Source organism: Phyllostomus discolor, chromosome 4 (assembly GCF_004126475.2).
Source record: "Phyllostomus discolor isolate MPI-MPIP mPhyDis1 chromosome 4, mPhyDis1.pri.v3, whole genome shotgun sequence".
Taxonomy (NCBI): Eukaryota; Metazoa; Chordata; class Mammalia; order Chiroptera; family Phyllostomidae; genus Phyllostomus; species Phyllostomus discolor.
Window position 1 is genome coordinate 62,846,755 of NC_040906.2, and position 17,073 is coordinate 62,863,827.

Sequence of the window (17,073 nt, forward strand, 5' to 3'; positions counted from 1 at the left end):
GTGTTCAGCATGTGTGAGAATATGGTGCTAGAACAGGAATGAAGCAATCAAGGAGGAGTGGGGAGAGAGTGGTGCAATAAAAAATGCCTGGCCTTTGTGGCTTCAGGCAAACCACTCAAGCTTTCCACCAGTACTGGAATTCTGTGAACAAATAATGAAACTGAAATGGAATTGAAGTAATGGGAAAGCAGTTATTATGAGAGTGAGACAAAGTATTGTGTTCAGTGATAGGAAAGCCTAGCTGTGGATACATTCTGAGGGAAACAAGTCACCGTGGTGTATAATCATTCCCAGGGTCCTAAGATGCTACCCTCTTAGCAGAGGTTCCTGAAACTTGCACAGTGACCCTCACAGAAGCAAATGTACAGGCCTGGTCCTGGCTCACAGACATGTCAGGCTTTTTTCTTCCTGCCCCTGCTGTCAGGACAGGCCGGCTCGCTGCATCCCCTGCTGGCTGGTGTAGCCAGCCTCCTTGGCGGAGGACAGCCCAGCCCAGTGGACCTCACTTTGTTCACCTGGTCACTCCCAGATATTTCCTGCACACAGCTAATGCATATTCCATGTCAGGCATGGGAGAGCTAACTCAGTCCCAGCTGTGGTCATATGGGTCACTATCTCTAGTTTCAGAAGACGTAGCGAGTGGATCCTTAGGTGACCTGCGGGAAGGAAGCTTCCCAGGGGCTGGGTGTCTGGAAGTGAAGACCTGTGCTGGCCTCGAACGCTACACCCAGTGGGGCCCCAGCCTACATACTCCATTTGAAGGGGGTTACCCCTGCTGTTTAAATTTTTCCTCAGTTAAAGGACATGAGTAATAGATCTTTAGAGTCTTTAAAGAATATAAATAAGGATTAGCCTGTGCTTTTGTGATTTTTCAGGTACAAAGGTGGATCACAGCATCTTTGAAAAGATCTATCAATTTGCAGAGATTTCCTTATGGACACACATTTGCATTTCAACATACTCTTCCTTATTCCAGGTAATTTTCCAACTTCATGGGTAGACTGAGAGCATTAATGATATACTGTAGCACTACATGCCCTAAAAAGGCATTTCCACAGAAAATAAATGAGCTTACAGTTCCAAAATACTTAGATTGCCCGTCAGGCACATAAAGTACGGTTCTGTCTGTTAGGGAGAGTTTGTAAAAGTGAAGAGGTCACAGGAGGGGAAATTCTCTGAGAAGATTGGTTTGATGCAGAAGTAGCACAGAGGGCAGCCACCAGGCCTCCCAGGTTGTTCTTGAGGACACAGAAGAAAGTCATTTATACTGTTAGACATTTACAGAGACCAAGTCACTGAAGTTGCATGTTCCACAGCTGACTTTTACCTGTTCTAGGAATGTGCCTATTCACTTGTAATTGCACTAATCTTTAACCTAGTTGTTTGGTACCTGCAGAACCTTAGAGACAAAAGTGCTTCCAGTCCCAAGCCTTGGGAAATCAGACAAACTAAGAATCTGCAATGAACCTGAAGGACCTGAATTAGGGTTTCTTGAGCACCTTTTTAGATTTTTGTCAGGTGCCCACATCTTGTATTTATTGGCTTTCTTGTCTACTGAGGGAGCGTGCCATTACGGGACTATTCTTGTGCTGAGAAAATCTACTCTGACCGACGGCTGACCACCTGAGTTCCGCAGGGCCTCTGTGCCCGTCTCCACCCTTGGCTGCCTCATTTTGCTCAGCATTTGGAAGCCAACACACAGACAGCCATTCTCCACTTATAAGTTTGAATCCTTTTATACTCAGACTATAAATCTTGCACTAGTCACAAGACTGTAAAATCACATTTCATGTGCTTTCTAAGCAACCTGAAACTTTGATCATACCTGATCACTAGTCTGCTGTCACTGTGTTAGTGGCCAACCGAAACAACACTTTTCTACATTCCTGGGTAAAATTCAGAGAGTAAAGGAAATGCTGTGGGGCATTTTTTCCTTTTACCTTTTTGGTGAGAGTTGAAAAGAACAAGGGAAACAACGCTTGACAACGGGCAGTTGCACCTAGATTCTGTGCCCGCTCAGCACTTCTTGGTGGCTGTGGTTGGGCCAGGGCGGTTAGAGACGGCGGCAGGAAAGGAAGAGCTCCTGCCTGCATGCCAGGAACCCAGCCTTCGGAACTCAATCTCCCTGGACCCCAGTGTCTCATCTTAGGTATGGGTAGTATGGAGGTAGAACAGAGGATTTATTTATGGTCCTTTCCAGTTCAAAGTTCTGTGACTGTGAATTAAGAGTTATCCCATTTATAATAAACTATTTTTCTAGTTACTATTAAATTTTTGTCATTTTATTTCTTGTCAATTTTTTTGATGGTTTGAAATATTCAGTAAATAAGAGCACACATTTCTCTTGCTATTAGTTTACAAAGTGGGCCAAGTGGTAAATATCCTACTGACTTGGGCTAGGAAGTGAGAGGGATGTGAGAGGGATGTTACCTAATTTGTGAAAACTACCCATGCAGGTCCTGACAGCTCTAGTGACCCACAAAAAGCAGGAGAGAAACTAACAGGCCAACTCCTCTCTGAACCAGAGAATAAACAACCCTTCCAAAGGCATTATCAATTAGGCCAAGGAGTCATGTTTAGTAAATTATTTCATCCTGAAATGGCATGTAACAGTCCAAAAAGCTAAATGCATGTACACTGAGCTCCAGCTCTTTATGAAATGTCCTGCTGTCTGTTGACCTTTAGCCTGGCCCACCTACTGTTCCTTAGTGCATGACTATTATTTTCTTATGAATTTATTGTCTAATTAGAAATATGAAGCCCACAACCAGGAAGAGAAAATGCCTCATTTCATGCTCTGTATAGTGTCTAGAATGCATTGCTGGCATCCAAAAATTTAAAAAGGGATGTGCAGAAATATTTTACTTAGCCATATGGATGAATAATCTCTTGCTAAATTGAAAGAAATGTGAATAGAGCTGTCACTGAAACAAAATCTATTATTATTAAAAAACGAAGGCTACTTTTGGTATTTTGACACCAGTGATAATGAAGGTAATAGACATGTGATAGTTCGGGGACACCTGGTGCATTAAAAGGTGGGTCTCCAGATTCTGTGCAATATCTTCAATTTCTATAGTCTTAAAAATGATGCTTTTAAGTTGCTCAAAAACTTGAAACTCATATTTTCTAACATAGGAACACTATTTAATTACCTTGAACAAATGAATTCTTTTGTTCAGTCAAGAACAAATGAGTTCTTTTCTGCTTTCCTACTTACCATCCATAGTTTGTAGCCCAGCAGACATTCATCTTATAAGCCAATAGGAAAGCCACACGTCATCTAGCTTTCAGATGCCTTTGTTCTCTTTCTTTTTTCCTTCCTTCCTTCCTTCCTTCCTTCCTTCCTTCCTCCCTTCCTTCCTCCCTCCCTCCCTTCCTTCCTTTCTCTTTCTCTCTTTCTTTTTTAAAGAAAGCAACCTTACTTGAAGCACCTATGTATATCAGAAATTACTAAAATAAATTCATTAGGCTTCAACCTAGACAATGGTCAACACAATGAAAAAAACACAAGAATCTTATTACATGTTGGAGAACTATTTTAATTAACAATGACAGCCCAACTGTCTTTTATTTCCCTGCACAAAGATGTGGCCAAAAATGAAAGCCCTGGACAGTTATTAAGTTTAAAGCAAAGGAAAGGTATCTTTAAAAAAATAGCTAAAATTTCTTCATTTAAGTACATTAAAATGCCAAACTGAAACAAAGGGGATTAAGAAAAAAGGCACTGAATTAATAACTAGGTAGAATTACCTGATGTTAAGGATAATAGAACACTTAGCTTCAATGGGATAGTAATTTCTTCAAATAATTACATTTTGAACACATCAGTTCGTTGTGCTTTATCAGTTCATTATCCCAAGGTAAGTGTGATTTGCACTGAAGAACTCTTAGGCTGCACCTACAAAGTCCGAGTATCATATAAGGCTGGCCAGGGCCATAGTAATTTGTAGGTGACTCTGGAAGATCAGTGACATTGGAAGGGTAATGTTCAAAGGGGATTTTATAGAGATGGGTAGCTGGTAGGGAACACGGGGCAACATGGTCACACAGCACCCTTCTATCCATTTTGAAACAGATACACTTTAATGAAGATGGTTCAGATGGGGACCTACTTTTCTATTTGGGAGAGAGATAGGAGGCTGGATTTGGGGCTAACAGGTCTTCTCCTGTAGAACTATTGCTAGCAAAATGAGCTTCTGAGGGCTCATCTCCCTGGCCTTCTCAAGTCATATTTAATGTCTCCTTATTGCTTTTGAATAACCCTGCTGCTCTGACTTAATTCCATGAAGTGTTGACCTCCTTGGCCCTGTGGGTCCAAGCACGTGACGGGCAGTGACTTCGTGTGAAAGCTGTACGGGGGACCCATGGCTAATTGGGAAAAATGAATTCTGAGGTTCCCATCCAACCCTGTGATTCTACAATTTAAAGATAGGCTTGAGGAAGAGTTAATGAAAGAGCTCAAGGATCTTTTAAGGTCATGCTTTAAAACATATCAGGGATTAGTCACTCTTAAAATATTACTGAATATTAAGGTTGATAACACTCAATTTTGGGACTGAGAAATGTGAATAATTTTTCTGATCTCCATTAATCTTGGCAAATAAGTGTACGTATACAAAACACAGATATATGCAACTATGCTAGATTTAATTGTGACTTCGTAGTTTCATATTAGCTACATGATGTTTAATACCAGTTAAATTTGGCTGACATTTAGCCCTTTGAACCAGAACTCACTTCTGAAGTCCTGTTCCTTAACATGTGGCAATTGAGTATTTACACACTGACCACACTCATTCCAAAGTAAAGACTACTTTTTGAAGACAACATTTCATAAGCAATCAGTTCACATATCAGACTGAATTATTAGGGGTAAAAGTATCTAGTTAAAAAGCTATTTATAATTTCCCCTACCCTACGAGTATGGCCAAAAAATACTTCTTAAAGCCTAAAAGCTATTGGCAGCTATTTGTAAAAAAGAAGCAGGAGGTTGTTGCTAGTTTTACACTGGAAATGATACAATCTATTCAGGGAAATAACTCTTTTGGAATTAGGAAACATTAATACCCTCCTTTCAAGGCTAGGTAGGGTCCATGTCTTAAAACATCTGTGCTTAGCAACTGGTACTGTAGCCACACAGAAAGGATAAAATATGGAGGGAAGAATCTAAATTAGATTTAGATTTTATTTATACTCACATCCAGAGTATAAACTAGGTAAATTAGTACATAAAAGCCCTTAATAGTGAAGTCTGGCTGTACTTCAAATAAATTTGATTTATTCTCAAATGAAAAAGAAATCACCAAACTCTTCATATACTTTTCTTCTTGTTTACCACTACATCTCACATTTTGCTAGAGCTCAGCTCCAAAGTCACTGCAGCAGTTCCTCCCAAGGAAAAAAACCTCAGAAACGAAACTCTAACAGACTTACTATGAGAAATAACGACAGAAAAAGAGAAAAAAGCTGAAGATTAAGAATATAAGGATGAAGTCATGATTAACCTGTCTAATTAATCAAAAGAGAATCACCATGAGCATGAAGCTATGCCTCTAAAACCAAGTGGTCTCCCCGGATCACTGCCAGGGATCCCAGGCATCATTCTTCAGCCTTTTCGGCTGCACAGGTGTGTTACTAAGAGAAGACTACACAGCAAGTTGAAAGTGATGGGAAAGAAACACCAAAAATTGAAAGAAGGCACTCAGTGACCACAATAGCACTGTCTTCTCTATGCTTCCCTAACAGGGAGCACAGGTTAACTTTGCAGGTATTGTCACAGGGATTATGTTGACTTCTAGGATGGATATTCTTAATTCTACTTAGCTTCCACTAATTTTCATTTTATATACACACATATGTATGCATGTGTAAATACAGTAATCTATATTTTGGTGTGAGAGGGTGAGATGTCTCAAAGTACTTTAGAAACAGAGAGTACATACTAATAAATCAGTATGTAATTTAGTTGTGTTAAAACATAAACATTCAGGGATCTTCCAGCAAGATGGAGGCATAGGTGGACGCACCGTACCTCCATGCACAACCAAGATTAGGACAACAATTTAGAGGCAGAATAACACCCAGAACTGACAGAGAATTTATCTGAATGGAAGTTGGACAGCCAAGAAGTTGAAATAGACCCCTTTATCCAGACCAGTAGGAGGGGTGGAGACGAGTGCGGGTCGCAGTGCTCGGAGTGCCACTGCGGGGAGAGCTGGGCGCCTAAGGCAACCGGGAGCGCGTAAGCCAGCCGAGGCACAGCAGGTGGACCCTGAGTACGCAAGTAGCAACTGGCGGACCCAGTGAGGCTGTGATTGTGGACCAGGGCGGAGCGCAGCCCAGGACCCCAGGGAAAAGACTGAGATCCCAGGAGAGTGGGGCTGCTGCCATTCTTCCCTCCTGCCCCTGCCCCCACCCCCACATACAATGTCACAATCTAGTGACTGGGGTGCCCAGCCCCGGTGAACACCTAAGGCTCAGCCCCTCACCATAACAGAAGTGACCGGACCAAAAAAAAAAAAAAAAGAGAGAGAGAGAGAGAGAGAGAGAGAGAGAGATGGCTCCAATAGAGGAACAAATCAGTGCCCCAGAACTCATCCTTTTGAGCGACCAAGAAATAGCTAACCTATCAGATGCACAGTTCAAAACACTGGTGATCAGGAAGCTCACAGAATTGGTTGATTTTGGGCACAAATTACATGAAAGAATGCAGGTTACCATAAAAGAGACGAAGGAAGATGCACGGAGAACCAACACTAATGGGAAGGAAACTGTGACTCAAAACAATAGAGCGGACCAGAAGGAAGAAAACAACAACAACAACAACAACAACAAACAAACAGGAAAGAATGAAGAAATAAGAATTCAAAAAAATGAGGAGAAGCTTAGGAACCTCCAGGACATCTTTCAACGTTCCAACATTTGAATTATAGGGGTACCAGAAGGGGAAGAGGAAAAGCAACAGATTGAGCATGAATTTGATCAAATAATAAAGGAGAACTTCCCCATTCTGGCAAAGGAAATAGACTTCCAGGAAATCCAGGAAGTGCAGAGAGCCCCAAAGAAGTTGGACCCAAGAAGAAACACACCAAGGCACATCATAATTACATTAGCCAAGGTAAAAATGAAGGAGAGAATCCTAGAAGCAGCAAGAGATAAGGGGACAGTCACCTACAAAGGAGTTCCCATCAGACTGCCAGCTGATTTCTCAAAAGAGACCTTACAGGCAAGAAGGGGCTGGAAAGAAATATCCCAAGTCATGAAAGACAAGGACCTACATCCAAGATTACTCTATCCAGCAAAGCTTTCATTTAGAATGGAAGGGTAGATAAAGTGCTTCTCAGATAAGGTCAAGTTAAAGGAGTTCATCATCACCAAGCCCTTATTTTATGAAATGTTAAAGGGACTTACCTAAGAAATGAAGATAAAGAAAAAACATGTATAGTAAAATGACAGCAGACTCACAATTATTAACAATCACACCTAAAGCAAGACCAAAAGAAACTAAGCAAACAACTAGAACAGGAACAGAACCACAGAAATGGAGATCACATGGAGGGTTAGCAACAGGGGAGTGGGAGGAGGAGAGAGGGAGAAAAGGTACAGAGAATAAGTAGCATAGATTGTGGGTTGAAAATAGATAGGGGGAGGGCAAGGATAGTACGGGAAATGTAGAAGCTAAAGAACTCATAAGTATGACACGTGGACATGACTAAAGGGGGGGGATATGGGTGGGAGAGGGTTCACAGGGTGGAGGGGAGTAAAGGGGGGAAAATGGGACAACTGTAATAGCATAATCAATAAAATAGATTAAAAAATTCATTATAAAAAGACAAAACAAAAAAAGAAAAAGAAAAAGATAAATGCAAAACATAAACATTCAAACTATATTAAGGTAGGCAGTCCAATCCAGAGTCTAAAGATTATACATAAAAATATATTCTACATAACATAGATAAAATATATGAATACATAGTCTCAAAGTTTATTTGGAGTACAAGGTACTATATTTTGAACACTAATATTTTATGAGAAAGTTGGAGAGGCAGAGATGGGCAGCCAGGCCAGAGAGGATGTGCGGCAAGGCAGTAGCTGGAGGACCAGATGGGTGAGGTAGCAGCTGGCAGAGCAGGCGGACCCACATTTGCATGCAGATAAACTGGGAGGAAGAATTGGGCAGTGAGACAAGCTGCATAACCCAGGGTTCTTGTGTGGAAAAAGAAAGCCTCAAAATCTCTGGCTGTAAAAATCTGCAGGGGTTGCAGTGGCAGATGAAACTCCCAGCCTCACAGAGAGTTCGTTGGAGAGACCCACAGGGTCATAGAATGCACACAAAACAACCCACCTGGGAATCAGCACCAGAAGGGTCCAATTTGCTTGTGGGTAGCAGAGGAAGTGACCAAAAGCCAACAGAGAGCCAAGCAGGCAGCATTGTTCCCTCTTGGACCCCTCCCCGACATAGAGCACCACAATGCAGCCACATTGGTGGCTCCACCCCAATTACTTAATAGGTGGACTGAGACAAAAAAAATATGGTCCAAATGAAAGAACAGCTCAAACTCCAAAAATAGAACTATGTAATGAAGAGAAAGCTAACCTATCAGATGCAGAGTTCAAAACACTGGTAATCAGGATGCTCATACAAATAGTTGAATATGGTCGCAAAATAGAGGAAAAATGAAGGCTATGAAAAGGGAAATAAAGAAAATGTACAAGGAATCAACTGTGATGGGAAGGAAACTGGGACTCACATCCATGGTTTGGACCAGAAGGAAGAAAGAAACATTCAACCAGAACTGAATGAAGAAACAAAAATTGAAAAAAATGAGGAGAGGCTTAGGAACCTCTGGGACATTTTTAAATGTTCCAACATCTGAATCATAGAGATGCCAGAAGGAGAAGAGGAAGAACAAGATACTGAAAACTTATTTGAACAAGTAATAAAGGAAAACTTCCTCAATGTGGCAAAGGAAATAGACTTCCAGAAAGTCCAGGAAACCTAGAGAGTCCTAAATAAATTGGACCCAAGGAGGAGCACACCAAGGCACATAATAATTACATTACCTGAGATTAAACATAAGGGGAGAATCTTAAATGCAGCAAGAGGAAAGGAGAGAGTTACGTACAAAGGCGTTTTCATAAGACTATCAATTGATTTCTCAGAAGAAACCTTGCAAGCAAGAAGGGGCTGGAAAGAAGTACTCAAAGTCATGAAAGGCAAGGACTTACATCTCAAATGACTCTATCCAGAAAAGCTATCATTTAGAATGAAGGGCAGGATAAAGTGCTTCCAAGATAAGATCAAGTTAAAGGAGTTCATCATCACCAAACCCTTATTATATGAAATGCTAAAGGGATTTATCAAAAAAAAAAAAAAAAAGAAGATGATTAAAAGTATGAACAATAAAAGGACAACAATCTCACAACTATCAAAAAACTGAACCTAAAAAACCCCCTAAACTAAAACAATCTAAGCAAATAACTAGAATAGGAACAGAATCACAGAAATGGAGATCACATGAAGGGTTATCAGCAGGGTAGGGGGAGGAATGGGGGAAAAGGTACAGGGAATAAGAAGCATAAATGGTAGGTACAAAATAGACAGGGGGAGGGTAAGAATAGTATGGGAAATGTAGAGGCCAAAGAACTTACATGCATGACCATGGACATGAACTAAGGGGAGGGGAATGTGGTGGGAGGGGAGTACAGGGTAGAGGAGAATAAAGGAGGATGGGAATGGGACAACTGTAATAGCATAATCAATAAAATATATTTTTAAAAATAAATTTAAAAAAAGGAAAGTTGCTTCCCTTTAATATTAGATTCATGATAGTTTGCTACATTCCCAAGTGTTACTGAATTATATCTGACAGAACCTGCCGCTCCAATTTCACAGTGGAAGCCAGTGGGGAAGGGATTAATTTTTGGGAAAAAAAAAGTTGTTAAAATATTTAAATTAAATATTTCAAGCATGAAAAATAGCACAGCAATCATAAAACACCCAGTTATTCACCATTCAGCTTTGTTAAATATTAACACTGTCTTGTTTCAAATTATTTTTCTTTTAAAGAAACAGAACTGGATTATACCCCCCAATCCCAGTTTCTTCATACCATACACCCCAGATAGCCACTATCATGAATCTATTATACTAATAAAAAATTTCAATATATGTGCATATACGAAGAAATAGTTTAAAGCCTCAACCTGCATATTTAAAAATTGTAAAAATAGTATCATACTGCACTTAATGTGCAAATGCTTCTAGGTATTTACCTATGTTACTACAGATAGCTCTAATGCACTTATTTTCATCCTTGTATATCCTTTCACTGTGTGAATGTACTGTCATTTATTAATTTACCTACCAATGAATACTCTTTATTTCCCAATTGTCTATCAGCAATAATGCTGTCATATATTTGCCCTCTGGCAGAATCATTCTTTCATCTTGACCTCAGGCACTTTTCATCCTACCCGATGGTGTCACAATGTCCAGCTCCTTGGACAAATCACTCAGTTCTTTCTGGTCTCTCACTCTCTACCCCAGACCACCATTCCTTGACTATGAATATTTCTCTAATTATTCCCTCTTCTCCATTGCCCACTTCTTCTTTCTATTATTCACAGAGCTTGAGTGTTATCTTTAGATGGCTGACATCCTCATAGTCCTCTCAGATGTCCAGCTAATCTCCTTTCAATCAATCGTCCACTCCGCCGCCTGCTGGAAGAATACATTTAAAACCCAACCTGGCTATGCCATGCCCTAGCACCACTCCCACTGCATGCAGGGCACAAGTTCCTCATGTAAGTTCCTCAAACCAGGACTGCATTTCTCCCTGGTTTGGTCTTCCTTCAGTGTCCTCTTCTGACTAGTGTCTCTGACCCTGTATTCATCCCATGCTGGCTCTGAGCCTCTACTTATGACTGGAAATACCTCCCCATTTACCCAGCGAGAGCCTCCTCATCCTTTAGGACAACTTTAGCTTCACATCAACCAGGCAACTTCTCTACCCATTGATTCTCTGTGCTCCCAACACAACATTTAATGATTCCTCATACTTCCCATTTTTCACTGATACTCCCAGAGCTCTTGTGTTTCTCCTGAGCCTGAGTGCTACCTGAGAGCAGGGACTGAGTTTTAGTCATCTTTGCATCCGTAGGTCCTAGGAAAGAGCCCGAGACACTAACAGGCATTCAGACATGGGCTGAGCTGAAGTAGAAGGTAGATAGTCCATTAAGTGTGTTTTATTTTCATAACAAGGGAGAGCCAGTCTACTTAAAACAAGCCGATTTACTATGGAAGACATAATAAGAATGGCATCCAGCCGTCTATGAATAAGACATCTGCCAGCTGACACTTCTGCATCAGTAAGTATAATTGATCTTAGTAGCACTGCAAATGGCTTCGGAATCATTAGATCAAATGACACTCAGCCTCCATCACAGTGTGAGCACTGCACCATCTCCTACCTAGAACTTCCAACTCCTTTACAATGTACCATCAAGGGACATAGTCTAGACAGTTTTCAACATTTCCTCCGAGACAAGATCACATTCTTTACCCACCTGTAACAAGCTCCCTTACTTCTGCATCAATAGATTTTCTCAACAGTCTCAACAAGGCAGGTATGCCACCAACATTCTTCATTGCTATTTTATTTTCATCTGTAGACTTGCCAAAAACCAGATTTCGGAGGGCACCACAAGCATTCTTCTGAACTTCCAAAACTCTGTGGTCCAAAAGGTCAACCAGATGCTTGATCCCCCCTAACCTACATACCTGGAATGAAAAATATTAAGTACCAGGCCTAAGTGACATGTGATTCAGCAGTGATAAAACTAAAGTCTGTTATAAAAAGATCATGGGAAGTGGACAATTCCAGATCATTTCCAAAGGTTACTTTTCATTCTATATAACACATCTTTTATAAATTTTAAGGACAATATCCAAGATGAAGCTCTTTTCCTGGGTTTATAGCTTAGAAAAGGGAAGGAAGACCAAGGTGGATGAATGTCACATGTAGGCAGCATGGTCCTACTCTGACCCTTGGAACACACACAGGGATTTACTTCTACTCCCACATGGAATGAACAAATACTCAAGCACAACAAGGCTGTATGTAGGGTTGGAGATCAAACAGAAAAGGACTTTTGACCAAAGTCATTCAGTTTCTAGAATTGTTTCTCTAAGCTACTTTCTCTAAAATTATTTCCACTTATCAATTCATTGTTATGCTATATGCATATTTCTATATTTCTAGGGTTTTTTTTTAACTGCATCCACCTTTGGTCTATAGCTGACATTTTGTTTTGCATATTAAATTGATGAGAAACACTTAAATTCTATATAAAATTTCAGGGGGAAAATGGCCTAAAATGTTAAAAGAAAGAATCTGTATAGTATAGGACACTAGCCAATAACCAATGGCTCACTGTGTTTCTGTAAATGCCAAAAAACTTAAAAATGTGAAATAAAATATTCCTATATGTTCAGTATTAGTAATGGTTATAAATAAATTCTCTGCAACTTTACTTAATTGGATGTTGGCTTTAATCTTCACCAGAATCTCATAAAATACATGAGCTCACTCATTTCAAACATACTATAATTTTTATGCAACAAATTTTTGTAAAATACTTTAAAAATGCAAATTAAATTGATTTTTGCTTTATGGTTTCTATTTTTACAAATAACCTAATGAGTGGACACATAATTTGAAAATGCTAAAAGCACTCCAAGAAATATACTCATCCTAGCTTTCCTTGAGAAATAATGAAATACAGAGCTAAGTAGTAAATGAATATGATATCAAAATATCCTTCTTAAAGGGCATCTGATAATTTAAGTGCACAATCATGTGACTGCCAAATGGAAAGGCACTGGGGTCCTGTACCTCCATCTTCACTTTGTTGTCGCCGAAGCACAGGTGCTGTAGGTAGGCTGCTGCATTTGCCTGGACTGAGGGGAACTGGTGCTGCAGCATGTGAATCACTTCAGGCAACTCAGGATCACGCCAGGCAAACTCCCTGTATGAGAAACAGACGGCTTCAAAAATGAAGGCCCATGTTTTAACAATACATTGAATGAAACATTTGGCATAAGAAAAAAGCTCAGCTGAGACCAGAATTGGAAGTTACAAAAATCCTAAAATACACACATATATAAATAATTTCTTCCCCTGATGAACACACACAGAGTCCAGATGCTTATGATCTTAAAGAACTCATGATGCACAGATGCACAAAGATTCAAAGGAACAAAGAAGTTCTTAACGTGAATAACTTTTTCATTTTCTTTTTCCTCATCTTGATTCTAATTCTATGCCTTTATACCTATGTAAGAAACTTGTAGGTGCAGGCTAAGGTAAACTCAGGTAAACAAGTGTACTTTAGCTAGGAGAGCTGTCACGTGGCTAAAGGGAAGGGCTGCCGCGAATACACAGATCTGATGTCAGCCCAGAAACTGCAAAAGTTGTGGGCCTCATGATTTTCAAGAAACATCATGTTTATGGTTGCTCTTGATTATAAGCAGTAAACATAGAAAATTATTTTAAAATTTTTTTATCACAAATATGCAGACAAAAAAAGACTGCTGATGCTTCCTGCTGGTCTTTTTTTTCTTTTTTTTTAAATCCTTACCAGAGGATTAATATGTTTTTTAAATTGATTTTAGAGAAAGAGAGAGAGAAAGATCAATTGGTTACCTCCTGTATGTGCCCCAACTGGGGCTTGACCAGGGATAGAAATGGCAACCTAGGTATATGCCTCGACTGGGAATCGAACCCACACCTTTTGGTGTCTGAGACAATGCTTCACGTAACTGAATTACCTGACTGGGTCCTGCTGGTCTTTAATTTTTAAACATGTGTGTAAATGTGCACATATGTACGTGCACATCTTCCCCCTAAAGAACTGGATTATTATTAAATAGCACTTAAAATTTCACGAGTACGTATTCTGTGCCAGGCACTATTCTAAGCATTTTATCCATATTAATTCATTGATTCTTATAGATTTGGAGATTGAGACAGAAAGGCTAAGCAACTTTTCTCAAGTCACCCAGCTAGCTAACAGCAGGGCAACATTTGAACTCAGGCAATCTGACTTCAGATTTCTTGTATATTTCTTGCTACCCTATTTTTGTATAACAAGTATACAATCAAACTAAGCATATATAGTTTTACAGTTGTTCATATGAAAAAGAATACAATAATTAATAATGCAAGAATAAGCTGTTTTGCATACTCACAACTGTAAACTTTGGCCAATCCTGTCTCTCCATAAGGAATAGAAAACTAATGCATGTTTTGAAGCAGAAGAGTAATAGAATGGGACATGGCCACATTTATAAGGAGGATAACTCTATGGCTAAGTAGAGAATGTACTAGAATCAGAAAAAACTGGTAATAAGGAGACTATCCACCATTCACATATTTGCCTGAAACAAAATACAGCCCTCCTTGATTTTTCTCTTTTCCTTATCCTTGTTATTCAATCCATCAGCTGACTCTGCTGACTATCTCCAAAATATTTAATATAAGCCAAACCCACCCATTCTGCCCATCAAGCTGGGACCACTCTAACAGGCTCCTATAAGTTCTCTCTCCTTCAAATGCTACCCCTTCCCCACTGATCCACTCTCTGTACAGCACCCAGATATCTTCTGAAAACTGAAGTCAGCAGAGATATCTGGTTTGGGGACAGACTGGATGATCGTGTCATTAATAGACACTAAGAATACCACAAATGCTGAGAGGCAGGATAACCCATCAGAAAAAGAACAGAATTTAGAGTTAGATTGTCTATGCTGAAGTCCCAGGTCCTTCGTTTACTATGTGATTTTGAAAACCAGCTAATTATTTGGAGCTTCAAATTCACCATTTAGAAAACAGAAGCAATAAAACTACCATTTCTACCTTTTTCTTTGGCTGTGATAATTAAATTGTGATGATGTATATTAAAATGTTTCATATACTTCAAATTATGATACAGACATTTTATTAATGTTCATCACCCCTGAAAAATGATTATAAATAGGGGCATTTTCTGCAATAATAGATGTCCTTTCATGCACTGCAACTATGTTAACTATTTCTGATGAAAATCTATCTAAGACCATTATATAAATCTATGCTGTAATTAACAAAGTGCAAGGAATGTGATTTGATCTTTCCTTGAGGACTTAAAATTATTACAAATACACATTTTTGTCCCTTCTAAATGGCACAGGGGTAGCCCAGATTTACTGGCATTTCTGGGTGCCACAAGGGCCAGCCAATAGAAAGAGTAGGCTCCAGCTAGAGATAGGCAGTTAGACTTGGTTGGCATCAAGGCCAGCCTTGATTTTCAGTGGAAATTTACCCTAGAAAGACTGCCATCAGTTCATGGTCTGGCTAGATGGCATCAATGCCTGCCAGGATTTGCTTCACTGAAACCTAAGGCATGGTGGAGTAATGTACTGAATTTTACCCTTCTACCATAACTAACTATGAAACCAGACTAAATGTATGAGGACCCTGTGGCACAATGGACTTCTAAATGCATGAGAACACTGTTTTCAGACCCTGAACAACAGGTACCAAGACTAATAATCTCTGAGAGAAGGGAATTACCGGAGGTGCCTCATATTCACCTGGTTTTTTGCCTGAGGGCACTTTTGGGAGGAAGGCATAAGAAGTAAAGCAATGACTACCTTAGAGAGCTGAGGGAGAGAGGCTGGCCATTTGGAGATGCCAAAGTGGTTAGAACTTGTGGGATGGGTACTGGAGAAAAGGGAGCTATGCAGAGGAGATTCTCTTAAGACAAGTATGTGGGAGGATTACTCAGAAGTTTTTAGTTAAGTGCTGTGCATGTAGAGGGTACATGTATAGGTCTGGTGGGCAGTGGCTGCTGCAAGACTGACAGCTACGCATGTGCATGCTTTGGCAGGACATACACAGAAATTGAGACTGAATTTATGCCGGGTGATGGTGGACCTCCATCACAGTCAGTGCAGATCTTAACAAGCACCTTAGCATTTAGAATCAACAAAGGCCATGTAAGAACCATGCTGCAGAGGGGTCATATGCTAGGAGTAAAACAAATCGGAAACAGACCCACTCTAACAAAAACAAAGAAACAAAGAAACAAACAATCTCAACAGAATCAAAATCACCTGTCAACTAATCACCTGTTAACTAATAATTTAGTTATAAGCCACAAAAAATTCAGAACCCTAATGGGAGACAACATAATCCAGAGTCCCTACAATGTGTCATCCATAACAGTTCACACATAATTTAACTGCTAGGTATAAGAAGAAACTAAAAAATGTTTCTTACAAAGATATAACCCTCCCCAAACAATAGAAACAGACCCAGAGAAAACCCAGTTGTTGAAATTAACACAGTAGGACTTTAAAATGGTTATCATAAGTGTACTCAAAGATTTAAAGAAAAAGATGTATATAAGAATTGAATAGATGGGGAATATCACCAAAGACATTGAAACTATGTAAAATAACAAATTCAAGTATCTGAAATAGAAAAAATTCACTGGATGAGCTTAACAACAGATTGGATACTGCAGATGAAAAGACAGTAAATTTGAAGACAAATCAATTTAAAAATCTAATCTGAAGAGTATAAAGAGATTAATACCATGAAGAGTGTTTCAGTACCTGTGAGATAATGCCACATTATCTCAGAAAAGGAGGGTGAACTGGGGGTAGAAAAAATATTTAAAGAAATAATAGTGGAAAACATCTTCATTTTGGTAGAAATCATCAATCAACATTTAAACAATCTTAGTGAATCCCAAGCAAGTTAAATGTAAAGAAAACTATACCTAGGCCTTTCAGTGTAAAACTGCTTACAGTAAAAAATAAAAAGAAAAATCTCGAAGGCAGCCAGAGAGAAGATCCATTACAACAAGGAAAAGGATGGTATAAATGATGTCTGACTTCTCATTAAAAACAATGAATGCGAAGACAATAAATGACATCTTTTAAAACTAACCCCCCAAATTATACCTCTTAATCCTGAAATTTATATCTAGTAAAACTATCCTTTAAAAATGAGTGAAATAAAA

General features: G+C 39.4%; 1 protein-coding gene across 11 annotated transcripts in view; it reads right to left on the bottom strand.

Annotated features, from left to right (window-relative positions):
* The window catches only part of PKP4 (plakophilin 4), a 255,291-nt gene that overhangs the window by 32,424 nt on the left and 205,794 nt on the right, over positions 1 to 17,073 (bottom strand). For all 11 annotated transcript variants that reach the window (XM_028509729.2, XM_028509727.2, XM_036023444.1 and 8 more), the window contains 2 exons: positions 12,900 to 13,032; positions 11,572 to 11,785 (listed from right to left, as the gene is read on the bottom strand). In XM_028509729.2, the coding sequence (XP_028365530.1) occupies positions 11,572 to 11,785; positions 12,900 to 13,032 (347 nt within the window). The remainder of the gene's footprint in view (positions 1 to 11,571; positions 11,786 to 12,899; positions 13,033 to 17,073) is intronic.